Here is a 21,932-nt window from a genome sequence, read left to right on the forward strand (position 1 = left end):
AAAAGCATTATATATATTAAAAAAAGATAGATTTTTTTTTGGCTGGACAAGTCACTGAGCTGATTGCAGTTTAATCTATTGTGTATTTAACTTGCTGAAGACCAAACTGAAGGCAACAAGCCCAGAAACGAGCAGGAAAAGAAGATGGCTGCAGTAAATACCTGGCAGGACACCAGCAGGAGAGATCCCAACAGTCTGCTGCTGATGGCTATGGGTTGCAGACTCTAGAAAGCCACTGAGTAAATAAAACTTTGAATTAGACCTTGCAAGACGAACTAAAGTTAATAAAAACCTTCAGTTCCTGTTATCAGAACGTGAACAGAATTACCTGCAGTTTCTGCACTGCTGATCTGATGTAAAAACGCCCTCTGCTGAAAGTCAGCCAAGAAATTGAAAAATGTGTGAAATGTCCTTGTAATCTCTGACTACACTGTAAAATCTTGCTTTATTTCTCTAACTGGAAACAGAAGAGATGCATCTTTTAACAACTGCTGCCCCCGTTTTGATGGATGCATACATAAACAAATCAGGGCAGAGTGAGCAAAGTCTGTGAAATCATAGTGATGCCTGCGTAGTCCTCTACAGCCCAGCGCACAAGCTTTCCAAGCCAGCTTTATGATTTTCTTTACTGCACCAAGTGACCTTCGCACAGCTCAACCTGAGATCTTGTAAAATGTGACGGTGTGTAAAGCCGGAAGGCCAAACGTAAGGAGAAGAAGAATTTTTGTGGGACATTAAGAAGAGTGGATTGTCAATTACTAATGCTTGTGATTCTACTAAACTTGTATAGTTCTTTGCTTGTATCTGACAGATTCATGGTTTTATGGTATTAACATTATTAACAAAATATAACATTTACAAAATTATATAAATAAAACATTTTTTAAGAAAAAAGAAAGCGTATATTTTGATTGGAAAGCTTTTATTTAAACACAGAAGCAACTGTAACTTCAGCTGCAAAAGGGACATTACATATTGCCTTAAATAGGGAGTAAGAGATGTCAGTGATTAAAATCAGTCAACTATTTCATCAGTTTGTATATAGTACATGTTTTAAAGAGCTTTCTGCTTTATGGTTAAAGCAATTCAGACTTAAGAACTGAAATGAAATTCAATGTGAGCTAAAACTTTAGGAAACCGGCAGGCTGTTTTTGTTTGTAGACAGATCTGCAGTGTGCTGACAAACCTAACAAACATATACAATATAAACCTGCTAAATATGATCATTGTTCAGTTCAGTTCAGTTCAGTTTATTTATTTATTACACAAATAATAACAAACAGAACTTTAGGGAAAGCTACATTAAAACAAGTCTAACCTAAATTTAGTCATAATCAGCCAATTCATCAGTGTGTTCAATCCAGCAACAAAATTATCAGTTTAATCCAATAAAAGTCAATAACAAAAACCTAAAATGAAAAAATTGTATTGATCTGAAAAAGAAATGTGATCGCTCAGTGCAATGAGACCAATTTACTCAATAAATACTAACCAAGTCTTTACTGATTCATAATTGACTTATTGTTCTAAATTCTAGTCCCAGCCTCCTGCACCTGTGGTTGGTCTTGTCTTCATTTTTGGGATGGACATATTTATGCATCTTTCCTAGCTTTCAAAATTAATTTCCCACATTATAACATAATTTGATCCTCACGTTGCCCAGTATATCTAAATAAAACTATTTGCTCATTTTAAACTAACATATATTGTTTGCTGTTTCATCAGCTGTGCTTTTTGCTCCAGTAGTTAATCTGCAGAGGGCTGTCTATTTTACAGACAGACAGGCTTGTTGCCAACAAGCCTTGCAGCAAGAAGGTCCTAGGTTGGACTCCGGGCTGGGAGTCTTTCTGCATAGAGTTCATGTGCTCGCTGGGTACTCTGGCTTCCTCCCACAGTCCGAAAACATGACTGTGGTTAATTGGTTTCTCTCAAATGCCCTTAGGTGTGTGCATGGTTGTTTGACCTGTCCAGGATGTTCCCCGCCTTTCGCCTTTCATAGACCACTGGAGATCAGCTCCCCCACGACCTCGTACAGAAGAAGCTGGTATAGAAAATTAATGGATGAATAGTTAAATTTTTTTTTCTTCCATGAGGGGAAAAGTGCAGGGAAATTCCCCACCTTTGGTTGCAAAACCCAGCTGGCTGAAAGGGCATCAGAAACAGGTGAAGGAGGGGGAACAATATCCTATGCTCAATCTGAAGGAAGAAAATGTGCAGGAACCAAAAGGAAACTGGTTGATGTTTACTTGTCTGAGCTTGTTGTGTTGGTGTTGATGCTGTCTGTGTTTTGCAGGTATGCGCATCCTGGTGACCCTCCTCCTGGACACACTTCCAATGCTGGGTAACGTGTTGGCTCTCTGCTTCTTCGTCTTCTTCATCTTCGGCATCGTTGGAGTGCAGCTGTGGGCGGGACTGCTGAGGAACCGCTGTTTCATGGGAGAGGATGTCAGAATGTGAGTGTGTGGAAAAGCCAGGCAGAGGTCACAACAACCAATGTGCCGGCCTCATTATCTTGAATTCTGTGTTAGTAGATTGTGGACAACGTTCTTCCACCCTGCTATTATTTCAGTGTTGATATCACAGTCAGTCTGATCCTGTTTGTGCTCTAATTAGGTCTATTCAAGACAGTAAATCTATAAATCTCTCTAATTTTAGACTTTTAAAGCACCAGAAAGGGTAAATCAAAGTGTTGTGGGGGCTAAATACGTCTTTTGTTTCGGTTTAGTCAGAGGTTGAGTCTTAGTGTCTGTTTGTTTAGTGAATCACGCTTTCACTGTTCGTCCTTCATGTCATGCGAGATCACTGTCTGCCTGATTCCTTTACAACGTTACCCTCACTCCTGTTACCACTCATAAATTCCAAGACATGGTCACATAGCATCAGGTAAAATCATTTTCACCTTCTGACCTCCCATCTCCTCATCTGACTCACTGTATAAGTTACTAAAGGAGCTGTGTTGCCAAAGGCTGATGTTGCTGCACCTCAGGAATGAATTTGTGTCACAACTGGCTCAAAGAAAGTCAAAAATAATGAGGCCATGCTGAAGATTTCACCTATTTTGACATTAAAAGGAGACAAAACAGCCATTCGGTTTTGGAAATCTGCAGGATTGTTGTGTTTTTCCACCAAAAGTGGTTCCGGTCCTAGACCTTGGCAATTCTTAATTGGTTCTTTTTAAAAACTTTTAGGAACTTGTCTATTTGTCAAAGAAGTTTAAGTTTATTTTTGAAGCCTGTTCCCTCATAATCTCTATTTCCTTAAGAGTGTCACAGAACAGGGAGAGATTTAATCAACATAAATCCCATAAATTCTTTACCGCATTATCCATGCAAACAGGTACCTTAACATCATCAACATGTGTATCTGGGCGCCATATGGAGTTTAGACAAGGACTCATAATAGGCTTCTTGTGTAGGACCCACTTGGGTTGACTAAGTACAACTTCTATCGGCAAAAACTTTTTAGTTCCCTATTTGGGGCTGAGCATCAAATAATCAACACTTATAGGACCTATAAGGAGCATGCTTTTTACCCAGAGCTATTATGCATCAAACCTGAACAGGCAATTAGCAGTGGGTTTATATGTAACTGGTGGATAATCCCATCTGGGACCAGTATTTAACCTACTGCTTACTCTTATGGGCCCCAGATGTAAATATTGACTGAGCAGAGGTATATTAACACCTCCATTATGAGATGATACAACAAATGATACTGGGTTCATCAGACAGAGAGGGGATTTCCAAAAATTTAATAATTACCAACTCAGTCCAGGTCTTAGTCTTTATATTGGGATTTTTCAAGTTTTTTTAGTTCAAAATTGCTCCTCAAGCCAAAATAAAACATGGTAAATGCATTTTCAATGTTTCATGAACAGCTTAAAGATAAATCTGACACAATTTTCTCTGTTTATTGTAAAATGATTCAATTTAAGTTTGAGCTGTTTAATTATTTTAGGTTTAGGAAAATTTGAAAGGTGATTAAATGCAGACCAAACTCACTATCTGTGAAACAGCCTTTTGGTGCTGCGCTGACATAAAGCTGTGAGACACATAGAAAGTTATCATTATTAACAGCTAACAGTAAGTTGGAGTTAATTTGAGAGCATCTGTTGCTTTGTTGCAAACGTTGGTGCTTTAGGTTGGGGAAACAGAGAATAACTGGTGCTAAACACTATAACTCGTTTAGCTGACAAACCTCCCTCACTGCAACTCTGAGCAAATGAACATTTATGTGTCATGTGTGTGGTGAAGATATTAAATGTGCAAGCACTAAATCGGTTTATTGCCTGAGTGGTTGTAGAGTGGTAGAAACACACGGGACAGTTTTTATGACCTGGGAGGACCCGGGTAATCAGCACCAGTAAAGATTAGATTTACAAGAATGCAGGAGGATCGAAAAGATATTCCTCACGAAAATACGAAAACAATGAACTTAAAAAAAATTACGGGAGCATGTTTTCCAGTAGGGGCTGCAGGGTGGCACAGTTGGTAGTACTTTTGCCTTGCAGCGAGAAGGTCCGGTGCTCGAATCCCAGCCTGGAGTTTGCATGTTCTCCCTGTGCATGTGTGGGTTCTCTCCGGGTACTCCGGTTCCTCCCACAGTCTAAAAACATGACTTGTTAGGTTGTTTGTCCTGTATGTGTCTGTGTTGCCCTGTGATGGACTGGCGACTTGTCCAGGGTGTACTCCGCCTCTCACCCATAGACTGTTGCAGATAGGCACCAGCTCCCCCCCGACCCTGTATGAAAGAAGCAGGTATAGAAAATGGATGGATGGATGGATGTTTTCAAGCAACATAATGCAAGTTTAGAGATTGTAATATTTCACTGGATTCTAGCAAAATTATTGTTGATATTAATTATTAAACTAGCTTCACAATCAGTGAGAACTCTCAACAGAAAGCAGATGAACCCATTAAAGAAGGATCTCCAACACTTTGAACAAAATTATCAGCATTGACTGACATTTATCAGATTTGTTTCTACAGTTTCCATGCAACACTGCCATGTTCTCACGCATGGCAGTGTTGCAGTGTTTGACTCTCATGTATTTGCCCCAAAGCCTTTACCTTTTTGCTCAAAACTAATACTTCCTTACATGTATGGAATGTGCATATATTTTCTATTTATTTACAACATGACCTTCCCTAATAAGAAGCATGAAGGCATTGCTTCTTGTTGACCCCTTTTCTACCCCAACGATGAATGATTGCTCTTCCCAGAAACCTCCCTTTCTCTAATTCCATTCCCTTCATCCACATTTTCCTCTCTCTGTGTTTATACCCATTTCTTCAATCTGTACCCATCGTGTGTTTCATACCGTCTGTTGATTCTAGTAAGAACAAAACTTTTCCTGGGAAGTTGGTAAAATTATTTATCATCCAGAAACTATTGAGAGTTTTACTAAATTAGTTTTTCAGATAGTATTTTGGTATTCCATTCCAACATTTAATACTTTAATATTTTAACTGATTCAACAACTAAGCATTTTTTTGTGAAAATGTATCCGAAAACTCCAAATTGACTGTAGACGTCTAGGCTACAAATGTGTTGAAAACGTATTTACACCCCTTGAATTGTTTCACAGTTTGTCATGTTACAACTACATTATATTATGTTAGCATTTTAGGTAATAAACTAAGAAAATGTGGTGCATAAATATGATGTGGAAATAAAAATTTCCAAAGTATTTTTATAAATGAAAATCTAAGAAGTGTGCTGTGCATTGTTTTAGTCCTCTTTATTCTGAAAGCCCCAAATAAATAAAATCCAGTGCAATCAGTTGGCTTGATCTGTCACTTAGTAAATAGAATGCACCTTTGTGTAATTTAATCTGACCATTGCAGCCACAAACTTTCATGTATTTTATTGGAATTTCATGTGATGCAAATAATTGTGAAGCACTGTAACGTGGAAGGAGACGAGATAAATTAATAGCCATGCTCTCCGGAGTGAAAAAAAACAAAAATCCATTGTTCAAAGAAAGGCAAAAAAAGTCCAGTTTATAGTTTTCCACAAGCCATCTGGAAGTCACAGCAAATGAGAAGAACAGAAGAAGATGCTTTGGTTAGATGCGGACAAAACTGAAAAAGTCTACACACAAAGCACTTTTGTGGCAAAAAACTAGCCCAGACATGGGAGCTGGTCAGAGCTGATGGAAAAATGAGTCGAATACATAACAAACCTGGCAAAAAAACCTTTTAGAGGCTGCAAAAGGCTTCAGACTGTGGTATAACTTTTATAATGGTCCAGTCAAAGTACAGACCTTAATCCAACTCAGACGCTGTGGCAAGATTCGAACATTGTCTTTCACACACGTCATGGGCAGAAATTTCTCTCTAGGTGTGGAAAGCAGGTAGAAACATACAGTAAATGATTGGCAGCTGTAATTACAGGGTAGCTGAGAACAAATGCATGCCACACTTTTCAGAATTTTATTATGGAAAAAATGTAGAGAATCATGTATGATTTTTCTTCCACTCTACTTTGCGTTGGACTTTCACATAAACTTCCAAGGAAATACACCAAAGTCTGTAGTTGTAATGTGACAAAATGCATAAAAATCCAAGTGGTATGAATACTTTGTAATAGTTGTTAGATGTTCAGACCATGAATGAAACATCTTAATCTGCGTTTTAGTATTATGTTGTGCTCTCTGTCATTTTTGCAATATTTACAGACCTTTGCTGTTAAGTAGAAGAAATGATCACAAAATGAGTGTAAAACCAGCAGCTAAAGTCCATAGAAAAACTTTGAAAGATCATCTCAAAGCTTTTAGTACCAACGAAAAGATTGAAGCAGCGTTTATTTGATGTCTAAAAGTTTTGCACAGTAATGATGGTACCCTTCTTTTTTTCAGGCGATACAACATCACCTTCCTAAATAGCTATTACCGGCCTGATGGCACAGATGACCATCCGTTCATCTGCTCGATGGAGAGGGATAACGGGATGCTTCGGTGCTCCGACGTGCCTCGTCGTCGTGTGGCCCGGACTTACTGCTCTCTGGGTGCTGAGGAGGCCCATTCAGAGACTGGACTCAAAGCAGATGGACCAGTGACATGTGTAAACTGGTACCAGTACTACAACGAGTGCCGGGCTGGGGACATAAACCCTCACAAAGGAGCTATTAACTTTGATAACATAGGATATGCATGGATTGCTATATTTCAGGTAAAATCATTGCAGAATGTATAAATACACTGCTCAAAAAAAAAGAAGGGAACACTTAAACAACACAATATAACTCCAAGTAAATCAAACTTCTGTGAAATCAAACTGTCCACTTAGGAAGCAACACTGATTGACAATCAACTTCCCATGCTGTTGTCCAAATGGAATAGATAACAGGGAGAAATCTTTGGCGATTAGCAAGACACACTCAATAAAGGAGTGGTTCTGCAGGTGGGGACCACGGACCACTTCTCAGTACCTATGCTTTCTGGCTGATGTTTTAGTCACTTTTGAATGTTGGTGGTGCTTTTACACTCGTGGTAGAATGAGACGGACTCTACAACCCACACAAGTGGCTCAGGTAGTGCAGCTCATCCAGGATGGCACATCAATGCGAGCTGTGGCAAGAAGGTTTGCTGTGTCTGTCAGCGTAGTGTCCAGAGCCTGGAGGCGCTACCAGGAGACAGGCCAGTACACCAGGAGACGTGGAGGAGGACGTAGGAGGGCAACAACCCAGCAGCAGGACTGCTACCTCCGCCTTTGTGCCTCCTCAGACACCTTGTGAGACCATATGCTGGTGCGGTTGGCCCTGGGTTCCTCCTAATGCAGGACAATGCTAGACCTCATGTGGCTGGAGTGTGTCAGCAGTTCCTGCAAGATGAAGACATTGAAGCTATGGACTGGCCCGCCTGTTCCCCAGACCTGAATCCGATTGAGCACATCTGGGACATCATGTCTCGCTCCATCCACCAACGTCACGTTGCACCACAGACTGTCCAGGAGTTGGTGGATGCTTTAGTCCAGGTGTGGGAGGAGATCCCTCAGGAGACCATCCACCGTCTCATCAGGAGCATGCCCAGACGTTGTAGAGAGGTCATACAGACACGTGGAGGTCACACACAATACTGAGCCTCAGTTTGACTTGTTTTAAGGACATTACATCAAAGTTGGATCAGCCTCTAGTGTGTTTTTCCACTTTAATTTTGTGTGTGACTCCAAATCCAGGCCTCCATTGGTTAATAAATTTGATTTCCATTGATGATTTTTGTGTGATTTTGTTGTCAGCACATTCAACTTTGTACAGAACAAAGTATTCAGTGAGAATATTTCATTCATTCAGATCTAGAATGTGTTATTTGAGTGTTCCCTTTATTTTTTTGAGCAGTGTACATCATGCTTTATTAACTTCAGCCACTGTGATTACCTGATTTCATTTATTCAGGTAATTACCCTGGAGGGTTGGGTAGATATCATGTACTACGTCATGGATGCACACTCCTTCTACAACTTCATCTACTTCATTTTTCTCATCATTGTAAGTACTCACAAAACCACAAACACATTCAAAAATGTTAAACTTGTCTAAAGCTGTTGTTTGCACTGTTTGCCAGGTGGGCTCCTTCTTCATGATCAACCTGTGCCTGGTCGTCATCGCCACCCAGTTTTCTGAAACAAAGCAGAGAGAACATGCCTTAATGAAATCAGAGCAGCGTGCCCGCCAGCTCCAGCAATCAGCTTCCACGCTGGCCAGTGACAGTCAGCCCGGGAGCTGCTATGAGGAGATCATCCGCTATCTGGCCCACCTGGGTCGCAAGGCGTGGCGGCGTCTCTCCCGCTGGATCATTCGGACTCGCCCACGTCTCCAATGCGCCTGCGTCTGCCGTAAAGGGAGCGGGTCGGCTCGAGGGGGTGGAGTTGGAGAGATGAACGGACTCGCCAACCGGCACTCGGGCCACGCCTCCAATGATTTATCACACCTTCATCAAGTTTATCATTTACATCACCAGCATCATCACCATCATCAACAGCAGCAGCATCAGCCTCAGCCAGAGCTGGCCATCAGCAATGGAGGGAAGGGGTTTAATTATCCCTTCATATCACCACTCCTCAGTCACCTGGATGATAAGGACCGGGACCAGAAGAGGATGGTTGCCACGGAAACTATCAACAGACTGCCACAGCTGGTACTCGAGCACAGTGAGTCAATTGAGTGTATTTTTTTGTGTGAGTGCATAAAAGCTCTAATACCACACTAAGGGTCTTACAGGGGTGCAGGTGGAGGATTTTAGCTGAAAGTATGGACTTATACTCCATAAACTTTCATGCAACTTTCAGGTACATCTGTTTTTGTTTGTCTTAAATATTTTAGCAAACCGGATTATTCTTATTTCATTAGCACTGATAACTGTTTTTAGGCCATTTTTATGTTTGAATTCAGGTTACAGGGTATCTCTCTGATGGTTAGCATGGTTGTCTCAAAAACAGAAGGTCCTGGGTTTAAGTTTCAACCTTTCTGTGTGGAGTTTCTATGTTTTCTCTGCAACATAGATATATTCTCTCCTGGTAATCTGGTAGGCGTAGGCCAGTATGAGATTATCACTTTATGATAACCTACAGTTTCACAGCTTTTGATTTTTTACACAAAAAGTTTAAGCAAACATGTATAATTTGATCTGATTTAAAACATAAAATCAAAATTATTCCTATTGATTGAAATAAAAATATATCTTAATCATCCATCCGTTGTCTTCCGCTTATTTGAGATTGGGTTGCTTGGGCAACAGGTCCACAAGTGAAACCCGGACATTCCTCTCCCCGGCGACATCCTCCAGCTCATTCTGGGGGATCCTAAAACGTTCCCAGGCCAGACGGGATATATGGTCCCCTTTGTGACTTCTGGGTCTTTCCCAGGGTCTCCTTACATTGGGACGTGCCTCCAAAAGAAAGTGCCTAGGAGGCATCCTGATACAATCCCCAAACCACCTCAACTAACTCCTTTCAATGCGGAAAAACAATGGTTCTGCCTGTATGACCTAGCTCCTCACCCTATCCCTAAGGCTAAATCCAGGCACCCAATGGAGAAAGCTAACTTTCATCAGCATGGCAATACCTAGCTCCTCAGAGCCCAGAGGGCAATGGGCAGATGGGTTCAAGATAATAGACAGGCAACAGGAGTTCAAATAACCACTCATTACAGTGACATACAGAAAACAATCTCTGGTGGGGTACACCAACAGACGACAACACTGGGTGCCTTTTCTGCTAGCTAAGAACCGGAAAATTAGGCTGAAATTAACATGAAAACTGGATGAATATTGATTTCAGATGCATAATTGACATGGTAGGGTCTGAATTAGTATAAAAGCATGGATCCAATAAGAGCACAGGAACCATCTTCCCTTATATTGTGGTTTTCAGACAGCCCATAAACATGCCTGTTAGCTGCTGAGTGGTCATAGAGTGCATGTGTGCATAGTTATCTGTCTTTGTATTGTTCCTGTAATGGACTGGTGACCTCTCAAGGATGTACCCCGCCTCTCATCCTTTGGCTGCTAAGAAAGTCACCAACCCCCAGAACACTAAACAGGATTAATCGGGTCCAGAAAATGAATGGATGATAGATAAAAAGGTTTGTCTCTGGGTTTTTTTAAAAACTGTTTAAAAATTTTAATATTTATCTTCAGAACATCACTGTACATTTCACATTATTGAAAAGTTAACCTAAAGAAAATTTGATATATTTTACTCTCAAATTACTAAATCATTATTTTTTTGCAGATCTCTAAACACAAGGGACAAAAGCATTTCTTTAAGTATAATTAGTATATATTTTTTAAATATTTGTTTATATTAATTGCTATAGTGCCCATTACAAGATTTCAGTGGAAAAACTCTAACTTACTATCAGATTTGTTCATTACTAAAACTTTATTAAAACTGTATTCTTGATAAATGTGTTAATCACAATAAGCAGCAAGAAAGAATGGTCCAGTTTAGATGTAATATGCTGCAAAAGCAGTGAAAGCTGTGGGTATGTAAATGATTTACATTTTGAAGGAGCTGGCACAGCAAGAAGGCAAATGTTTGGCATTATGGGAAGAGCAATGTGTTAGAGGCAGTTGGGGTGTATCCATGTCCCAGTGGCCTGATGGTGGAACTAATGAGTATGTTAGGGTGCCAAAACAAATCCCATCATGCTGCCCTCTGTCCTCAAAAGTACTTTAACATACCTTAGAGTTGCCTGCTTTGTGTTTTTACAAAATACAACCCCTATCCACCTCCATCACGTGTGGCTAATGCCATTAAACAAGTTTAGGAGGCATTCTTTGTGTCTGGTGACCTTAACTTACTGTTTTGACAGACTATTGGATTGCTTAACTCATGACGCTACCACTTATGCATTTTTGTGGATGTCTGTATCATAAAAGCTGCCATGAAGGGGGCAAACATAGTAGTCTGCAGCCTCTTCTTCTGCTGCCCTCCATGGAGCCATTCATGTAAGAACTGCCACTGGTCACGCATCTAATCTTCTGAGATCCTGGGTGCATCTTTGCACAGCACACAGTGGCTTTATTGTAGCTCCATATCAACTTGTATGATATGTAAGAAAAAAGGCCTTCGTTTTTGCATGTTTGTTGTGGACGTCCGATCTAAAAGTGATGGTACATATTGTTCTCCTGCTCAGTAAGAGTACCTCTCAGCTAGACGAGCTCATCCTCTCTACCCATGAATCAAGCTAACATGACGATTGCTGCAGATAATCAGCCAATCAGATTTTACCCTCAACAGAGTGATCTCAGCTTTACTCTTGTTAAAGTTGTGGTACTGAAAGCCTGATGTGCACTGCATGGTTTGTCACAGAAGACCTCACACTTCGCTGAGAAGGTTCAGACTGAAACATCTTTATATCTGCAACCATCCATCACAAGCTAACTGAAGCCAATCAGTTCACTGAACATCTTCCAGAAGTGAAGACTACCTGTTTAATCAGCCTCTCACTGAAGTCCATCAGGAGACAAGGGAAAACAACCTAATTGACTAAAAAAATTTGTAAAGTTTTAATTAAACAAAATAGTTCTGGTTATGTTGCAAGTGAAGCAGAAGCATTATGTCTTTAGGAAATGTCATTGTTGACTTTTGTCTTAATTAAAACCTGCCAGAAACTGCCAATTAGGGACACTGCTTTGTCCCCTCTGTCTTGACCACAGCAGAGTCCCTCGAGGCTTTTAAAGATGAGTTTTCTCACGTTTATGATCTCCTGATTCCTGTGAAAATCCAGCCATGTTGTAGGATATTAAATCAGATCTTCAGTCTCCTTGGGATAGCACATTGTGCAATGCACAGAGAGGTCAAGCAGACTGCATTTACCCTCTGGTGTATTTAGATACTCCGGTTAATCGCAAAGCAGCACAGTTGTATTTCTCTGGTACATGATCCCTCTGCAGGGTACTGTGAGTACAAGTCCATAGACCTGGACTACAAAAATGGAAATGCAATTAAATGTATTCTCATGCACTTCTTTTACGTTCTAGTTTGGTCTGAATTTTAATATTTGCCAATAATAACAATTTTCAGTCCAAAGCTCTCTTACTTAAACTCCTGGTGTTGTTTTTGTTCTGGTATAAGCTGCTATGTATAAGACTTATAATACACCTCCTAATGAAAAGAAATGATGGAAAAGACAAACTTCCCTTCTTTTGGGTATTTACAATAAATGTCTTTGCTTTGTGTAGATGTTTTTATTTTTTTTGTCCTTTTTTTTGGTGAGACAAATAAAAAGGAGTAAAAATGTAAAATATCTTGACACGGAGGAAGAAACAACAAATATTTACATGTAATAAAAAAGAACTTTACCATCTTAGTCAATAGAAGTCAAGAACATTATTTTTATGAGCAATTAGCATGGATAGCACAGTTAGCAACACTTCCTGCAGCAGCTGATTGCTGTCTTTTGTCTAAATTATAAATTGTCATTCCTCTGCAAAGCTGTCAGAGTTGCTGTTCTCCTCAGTCATTGTGAACATACAGGCTAAACAGGCTGAACTGTCTTTTCTCCTTCCAAACACAAAAATATTTCCAAAGAAGGCGATACTGTGCAGCATAAACCTCACTCTGCAACAGCAGACTGTGCACTGACAACCTGCCCGGATGTTTAGACTTTAACCATTCTGGCTCCTCTGATGATCTATTAATGTAGAGAAATATTCATTGTATGATATTATTAGGTGTATTTTAGTGTCTATGTGTGCAGAATACTTTTGATGTATTCTCCCCCTGAAATTGGATCCAAGAATGTAGTGTTTGGTCCAATACAGTTGCAAAATCATGAAAAGAGTTAATAAAAGTCCTTACTGTCTAAAGCTGCTGTGTCCAAACGTTTTGCCACAAAAATGTAATTGAAGCTCTAAACGGAGTAGTAGTGCCAGTGATCGGTCAAAAAACTAAATTGAATGTGAAAATTTTAATTTCACCTGCACCTGCCTTGCTCAACCCTGTTGCCTGGGTTCAACTCCTGGCCGGGGGTCTTTCTGCAAGGAGTTTGCATGTTCTCCCCGTGCATGTGTGGGTTCTCACCGGGTAATCCGGCTTCCTCCCACAGTCCAAAGACATGCCTGTTAGGTTAATTGGTCTCTCTAAATTGCCCTTAGGTGTATGAATGAGTGTGTGCGTGGTTGTTTGTGTGTTGCCCTGCGATGGACTGGCGACCTGTCCAGGATGTACCCCGCCTCTCGCCCATAGACTACTGGAGGTAGGCACCTGCTTCCCCGCGACCCACTATGGAAGAAGCGGTAGAAAATGACTGACTGACCTGCTCAACAATTGACTAAAAACACAACAAACAAATGATCTGATTTTGTAAAAATACAAAAGGATTGCCGTATTTATAGAAATGCATATAATGTCCTAAATCTGTTTAGTTTATTTTCATCCATTTGCTTGGTCTATAAATGTTTTTATTCTTTTCTCAGCCACAGAATCAAGACATGAGTCACAGCATAGTTTATCAAAATGAATGTGTCCAAGTTTGCTTTTGAGTGAAATTCACTACAATGAAAGCAAAACATGGTTAATACCATATGAATATTTTGTTGTACCCAACCTTTTCTAATTTTAAGAAGATTATAATTAACCTTATTGCATCAGTGAAAATTTGTCACAAAACATTAAAACAAATGTCTGTTATATGCATCAACCATCAAGGATCACAAATGGCCTCTGGATCACACTTTGGACACCCCTGCTCTATGTGGGAGAAAATGGATAAAATGTTCACTCGAATGACCTGCAACAAGATATTTAAAACATTCAAAAAGGTTATTTTGTCTTACTTGTTACTGAAAATAGTTTTCTGGTAAAACACCATTTTCTTGTTGTGGAGTTAACGTTACTTGGTGCTTAAATCACAATCAAAAAATAATACTTTTCCAGTCATAATGTCAAGATACTTAAAACTATCTTAAATTTAAAAATATTTAAAAATTAAAACTGTTAAGGGCTTTTACTCAGACCTCAGAAAGCTCCCTGATGTTTCAGAGCACTACGTGGGTTTACCGTGCGATTAGTGCTAACTGTTGTAAGACACATTAATACAAAGCAGGTTAGGCAATAGAGAAATGCACATCAAATTTTCATTTAGTTCAACAATAAATTATAGGTGTTATTGAAAGAGAGGAGAAATGACTCAGTAGATCATCTAATGCACTACAGGAGCAAGTCTAGTCATTTCTAGTAGTCCTCCTGCTGTAGGAGCCTATGTTATCTGTAGACACAGACCGCTGAATGGGTACATTGGATTTCCTATATCTGCCTCCAGTGAAACATGAATTTGTTGAAACTGTGATGACAAGTCAAGTCCTTGTGCTAAATTAACGTTTGTTGTTATGTCATCAGAGCATTCCTCCTGAGCGGCTTCCTAATAAATGATGCTGAAATCTTTGGCCTCCCAGGAACATGCCTGTTTACACACACACACACACCACACACACACATGTCCCTTTTCTAATAAAATAGCTCTCCCTCTGTGCAAAGCGCCTCGACTCCACTGTGGTTTTCATGTTATTGTCTCCCTGAAATGAAAAAAAGGTTCTCTCCTTTACTGGATGGGAGAATATGTTGAATGACTAAATGTGCCCATGAGAGAAACATTTAAATATGGCTTTTTACCATGCTCTGACCACATTTAATTTCATTATATTCTGTTTCCAAGGAGCCAGACCTTTTTCAATCTTTAAACCTGTCTTGATCAGAAGTTCCTCGGGCTTTCTGGAGGTCTTTTAAGCATTTTTCTCTGGGTGCTTTTTCCTTCTTTTTCTGTGAAACCTTGTACTCGGCCACAACAGCTCATAGTGCAGTGTGTGCTTGAAACACTGAAGAAAGTTGACAAGTGGGGGACAAAAGAAGTAGCGTCAGGCCTACAAAATTGTCTGCAGATGATGAGTGTCTGAAAGTCATGTCTTTCTGGAATAGGAAAACATCCAGCACAGACCTGACAAAGGGCCTGAGAGATGCATCATCCTTTAGCTGATGCCAAGTTTTCACCTAACAGTTCTTTGGAAATCCCCTTGTTGGTGCCAAAATCGTATTTCCTGTACATCAAACTGTGCTACAGTACCCTACAAAAAGCATTTATAGCCCGTAAACATTTTGGGATTTTATTTGATAGACCAACACTAAGTAGCATATAATTGTGAGGTGGACAAGTAAAATTATGAAAAGTGTGCCTGCATTTGTATTTAACCCCCTGACTGACTACTTTAAGGCTGGTGCAAGTGTTTTGGGGTATTTTACACATCCAGAGACAAAAATATTTCCCAATTCCTCTTTGCAAAATAGCTCAAGCTCAGTCAGATTGGATGGAGAGCATGTGTATACATCAGTTTTTAAGTCGTGCCATCGATTCTGGACTAACAAGTGGACTTTGACTGGACCTTTTGTACCATGTGAGCTTTGATCTAAACCATTTCTTGTTAGCTCCGGCTGTAAGTTCAGTTGAACTCCGCCCCAGTCTCACGTCTTTTACAGCCTCTAACTGCTTTTCTCTTCCTGTTTTCAGCTCCATTTATCTTTTTATTAACTGTGACCAACTTTTCTGTCCCTTCTAAAGAAAAGCCTCCACACAGCATGATGCTGCCGTCACTGTTTTTCACAATGGGGATGGCGTGTTCAGAGTGATGTGCACGATCAGTTTTCTACAGCACATAACATTTTGCATCTTGGTCAGAAAGTTACATTTTAGCCTCATCTGGCCAGAGTAAATTGGTGCTTTTCAGTCAAATCTTTCTTTCCTGTTGATAAAACTATTAAAATATGTGAGTGAGAACATCAGTTATTATTATAAAATATGGTTTATGTGAGTGAAGAAAACAGGAGAGAATAAAAAAGGATAATCCATATGCTAATTCATGAATGATTTATAACATGTATGCTAACATGTATGTTTTTTTTATTACAGACATATTACGATAAATGAATGGAAGCTAATTTAAGTTGGAGCTGTGGACTTTGTTCAAAATATTTAGATGGTGAACTATGAACATTTCATTCATTTTGACCTGGCTGAAATGAATTAAGAATTAGTTCTTGTTAAGGATGAACTGGCACCACACAGCTTAAGACAAAAGGAGCTCTCTAATGTCTTCCAGCCTAGTTTTGTTGCGTACACAACTAACATTTGCCATGGGGACAGATTTTCCAATCAAGTTGTGGATCTCTGAAGCTCCTCCAGAATTATAGCGGTTCTCTCGGCTACTTCTCTGTTTATTAAGTCATTATAAGTTGTCAGCCATGTCTTGGTAGGTTTGCAATTTTTAGATGGTGGGTTGAACTTTGGTCCATGACATTTCCAATGTTTGTGATTTTTTTTATTAACCTATTCCTGAATATTCTTTATTTTCCATCTTTCTGCATTAAAATAAATGTATAAAATTTAGAGAATGTGGTTTTGTTTGTGAGCAAACTTAGAAAATCAGCAGAGGATCAAACACCTGCAGTGCCTTGCAAAACTATTCACCCCTTTGACTTTTTACCTATTTTGTTACATTCCAACCTGTAATTTAAATATTTTTTTTAAATCTTGTTTTATGTGATGGACCTGCACAAAATAGTATATATATATATATATATATATATATATATATATATATATATATATATATATATATATATATATATATATATATATATATATATATATATATATATATATATATATATATATATATATATACATACTACTGGTCAGAAGTCTTAGATACACTTTCTCACTTAATTGGGCTCTTTATTTTCATGACTTTTTACATTGTAGATTCTCACCAAATGTAACAAAACTGTGAATGAACACACATGGAGTTAGGTAGTAAACAGTAGTCATCACAGCAAAGGACAGCTTCTTTAAGGAATCTAAAATAACAAACATATTTAAAGTATCTTTACAAGTTTTTGTTGGCTACATAATTCCATATGTGTTCATTCACTGTTTTGATGCCTTCAGTGAGAATCTGTGTACAATGTAAATAGTCATAAACATAAAGAAAACCATTAAATGAGAAAGTGTGTCTAAAACCTTTGCCTTGTGGAGTATATACATAACAAACAGAATAAACTGAAAATTGGAATGTGGATATGTATTCACCCCCTTTGCAAGAAGCCCCTAAAATGTTCTGCTGCAACCACTTACCTTCAAAAGTCACATTATTAGTGAAATGTCCACATGTCCAATTTAAGTGTCACATGATCTGTCAGTATAAACACACATTTTCTGAATGGCCCCAGAGGCTGCAGCACCACTAAGCAAAATACATCACACCATGAAGACCAAGGAGCTCTCTAAACAAGACAGGGACAAAGTTGATGAGAAGTACAATCAGGGTGGGGGTTATAAAAAATCCAATTCATTGATGTTTCTCCATAGCACCATTAAATCCATTAACTTTAAAAGAAAACAAATGGTACCACAACAAACCTGCCAAGACCAAAACTAACAGACTGGGCAAGGAGGCCATTATTCAGAGAGGCAGCACAGAGACCAAAGGTAACGCTGAAGGAGTTGCAGAGACTGGAGTATCTGTCCATAGGACCACAATTAGTCGTACACTCCACAGAGCTGGGCTTTATGGAAAAGAAAAAAGCCGTTACTTTGGGTTCAAAATAAGAAGACACATTTTGAGTTTGCCAAAAGGCATGTTGGTGACTCCCCAAATGTATGGAGGAAGGTGCTCCGGTCAGATGAGACTAAAAGGAAAACGCTGGTGCAAACCCAACAAATCCCATCACCCCAAGAACACCATCCCCACAATGAAACATGGTGGTAGCACCATCATCCTTAAAGTTGTAGACATGTTCTGTACAACCTAATATGGTACAAACAATCCATTTTAATTCCAGGTTGTGAAGCAACAAAACATGAAAAAATGCCAAGAGGGCTGAATACTTTTGCAAGACACTGTGTTTCCCCCATTGTAGAAGGAAATGAGGCCTAACTCATGACTTTTGCACATTACTATACACGTCTTACATCTGTATCTTCTCCATCCTGGTGTGTGCACAGGTGGGTCTGCTGGGCATCCCTCTTTACCTCTGCCGGGTGAAGCCCCTGGAGATTCCTCTGTATGTCCGTACTGCATCTACTACAACCAACTCAGTGAACATCCAGATGAGGACCAGCACCAGAGAAACTCATGCAACAGCGACAGCCCGTGTCACCATGACAGCCCCTGTCATGGTGATCCACAGCGGTCTGATCTAAAAAAAACACTCTGGGAATGCTGTTGGCTGAGACTCCAAAACAAGTTGGAACTTATTGTTGGCAGCAGATACTTCAGCAGAGGAATCATGATTGCCATCCTCATTAACACTCTGTCGATGGGGATAGAGTACCATGAGCAGGTGAGCTGTGTAGACTGCTAGCATGTTTGTACTGACATGCACCGCTTGGTGCGCGCCTCCTTCAGACCGACTGTGACTCCGGTGTGATTGACGTGCTAATCGCTGTGTGTGGAAGAGTCAACAAACTTACCCTCCAATCAACACTTACAGCACCCAGCATATGGGATCACAACATGAGTGTGCGTGCATTCCTGTGTGTGGGTTTGTGCAAGCATGGATGAGGAGATGGAGAAACTCATAAGACCTCAAGTGTTAATTAAAGCATGACCCTGGGAAAGGAGAGAGAGACTGAGCAGTGCGAAAATAGAGCCGTGTTGCAGGAGCAGGCGGGAGTGAAGGGAGTAATCAGGTGGAGGAGGATAGACCTGACACTCTGATTGGCTGTGTGGCAGTGGCAGATTGTGAAAAAATGAGGGAAGCTTTGATTTCGCCTGCTTCCTAAACAGAGAGACACATCTGGATGGCCATCATTTACTCAATGATGAATATTTAGGAAAAATGAGCTGCCTTGTTTTGTCCTATTTTTATGCCTACAGACTCCCTGTAGAGTCCAGACTTGGCTTCAGAGCTATGTGTTGAAATAACTTCACTATGTGAATGAATAAAACATTTTTATATAATTATCATTTAAAAACCTTACATCTCAGACGTTAATATGATCATAAAAGTGGGAAAGCGATAGTTATAGTTTGAAGAAACATCTCAGAGACGATGTAATCTCGTGTGAGCTGCTGTGTCAGGCCGAAATCACTGAGCATGCTCAGAAATCCAGCTGCTTGTTTACACTGCGTTGTTGGTTTGCATAAACAGTGAGAAATAATCCATAATGGCTTTGTTCACTGAAGTAACGACACAACGTCACCCTTGCCTGTGACATATTCTGTTCGTGTGTTTTTAATGTCACAGCAGCAGTGGATCTTCTTAATGGAAAATCCATACATGAATGTTTGTTTTGTATGGTTAGAAATAGACACTTTTTCTCCCTCTGTGTTTAGAGTCTCAGAAGCCAAGATGATGAATTTATAAACAGACAAAAACAACCTCAGAAATGTCCTTTCTGATTTTTGTAAACCTTTTTCCGCTGTTGTAGGGATTTTAGTCGATTCTGATTTTTCTTTCAGAACTATATTACATCACGATATTTGCATAGAAAATATTTATGCTAGTCCTTATCAGTCCATAAGAGGACATTAATTCTGTATATTAGGAGAAGAATCACACCAAAGGTGTGACGGCACAATTAGTAGTAAAACAGGGTTTTACTACAATTCTAAAACAAAGTTGACATTTGAAACTGCCTTCAGCATCTTATATCAGTGACAAGCATGGTTAACGCAGCTAGCATTATTAAAATATTAGTCTCTGTGTGTATTCCCTGGAGTATAGACACCTTTAAAGGTTTAGCATGTTTCATGACAGATAGAGGTTAAAGGTTTAAAAGGATAAAACAGAACCTTCCTGTTATCCACTTAAGTTCCACGCTCTCTCCCAGCTTGAATGATCTGCAGACATATCTGTACATAACAAATTGTTTCCTTAGAAATAGCTACTTAAAACTCTGTGCTTCTTTCCTCTGGCATTATTTTTAAACACCTCACTATTATTGAAAATTGCTAACTTTAAGTCTTCATCACTCAGTAACCATATCACACTAAACAGTGTTCGTTGCAAGCAGGACCTGATGGCTTTTAATATGGTGCATTAATTGGTCAGACAAACAACTAATCTGGCTGTTTTGGACTTGATGGTCTCCTGTCACGGCCCATTAAAGCTGAAAATTGAGAAATCCCAGTCACCAGACAAGTTCTCTGAGGATCTCCAATAAAAATCTCAAATAAATTCAGATCCTTGTCATAACAAGTAGGGGAGTTTGTGTTTGATCGATTAATGCTCCTTGGCGATAAATGTTATAATGCTTTGTGGGTTGTTTATTTCTGCCTACCACATATGTAAGGTAAATGCATTTGTGAGTTGAGCAGCAGAAGTGAGTATGTAAATTGCACCCATGTCTGCCAAATCCCATCTGCTAAAGAGCATATTCTGCTATTTACTCTTGTTTGGCCTCTTTTATTAAATTGCTAAAGTTCTCAGTCAGTTTGAAGATTTTTTTCAACTCCCTTTGTCATATTTATTACCTAGAAAAATGGCAAGTCATAGATTACCAATTAAAGGTATGTAGACTCAAGAATTAGCTGAAAAAAGCTAAAATAAAATAAAGAAATGCTTCACTTATTTTTTATTAGAATTGGTAGGAAAAGCAATAGGTGTGACACAGTTGATTTCTTAATGTGGAAGTCTGAATTAAATGTATTCACAGTAAAGGTTGGATTTTTTTTCTTCAAAAAAGAACTTATTTTAAGCCTTTTTACACATTTTTACAGAGGGGGTCAGTTAATGCAGGGGTGGCTGAACAGTAATGAATTTTGTATTATTTGATTTATTACAGGTATGTATTTTGTTTTTTGTTTCTAACTCACATATATATCAGTTTAAATTATGATTTCCCTGCCAAACACCTCTTCTCAAACTCAAATAACAGTAATCTGATTTTTTCGATGGTTCTAGGATGGGAAGTACTTCCATTAAGAGTAATGTGCTCAGCATGAATATGAGTTTTTTGCTGTCAGGATCCAGGCAAAGGGGCTGCATGTGAAGTAAGCTGTGTCATAATGGTTTTCCCCCAAAGTTTGCACATTTCCATGGATGCACAAAAAATGACACAAAAATCTTTTGATTACCGGTATTAACATTCATGCATATGTTGAGAGAACATCTGTAGAAGGATGCTGAGGCTGGAACTGCCATGCAGAGGGCCTAGAGGAAGACCAAAGAGGAGATATATGGATGGAATGAAAGAGGACATGAAGGTAGTGGGTGTGAGAAAAGAAGATGCAGAAGATGAATAGATAGAGACAGATGACTTGCTGTGGGGACCCCTGAAAGGGAAAAGAATGTATGTACAGTACTTGACTTGGAATATGTATGATTCGATTGAATCGACTTTGTGAAGTGCCCTGAGATGATATGTTGTGAATTGAAACTATATTAATAACCTGAATTGAAGTGAACTGAAAAAGAAGGTGTGTTGAGAGGGC

At 39.3% G+C, this 21,932-nt stretch overlaps 1 protein-coding gene across 1 annotated transcript in view; it reads left to right on the forward strand.

Moving 5' to 3' along the window:
- LOC124867794 (voltage-dependent T-type calcium channel subunit alpha-1G-like) overlaps positions 1 to 21,932 on the forward strand; it is a 107,841-nt gene that overhangs the window by 29,679 nt on the left and 56,230 nt on the right. Inside the window, exons 6-10 of the mRNA XM_047364397.1 lie at positions 2,294 to 2,453; positions 6,861 to 7,173; positions 8,396 to 8,488; positions 8,565 to 9,150; positions 18,500 to 18,837. Of these exons, the coding sequence (XP_047220353.1) occupies positions 2,294 to 2,453; positions 6,861 to 7,173; positions 8,396 to 8,488; positions 8,565 to 9,150; positions 18,500 to 18,837 (1,490 nt within the window). The remainder of the gene's footprint in view (positions 1 to 2,293; positions 2,454 to 6,860; positions 7,174 to 8,395; positions 8,489 to 8,564; positions 9,151 to 18,499; positions 18,838 to 21,932) is intronic.

The sequence above is a fragment of the Girardinichthys multiradiatus genome, chromosome 5, assembly GCF_021462225.1.
Source record: "Girardinichthys multiradiatus isolate DD_20200921_A chromosome 5, DD_fGirMul_XY1, whole genome shotgun sequence".
NCBI classification, from domain to species: Eukaryota; Metazoa; Chordata; class Actinopteri; order Cyprinodontiformes; family Goodeidae; genus Girardinichthys; species Girardinichthys multiradiatus.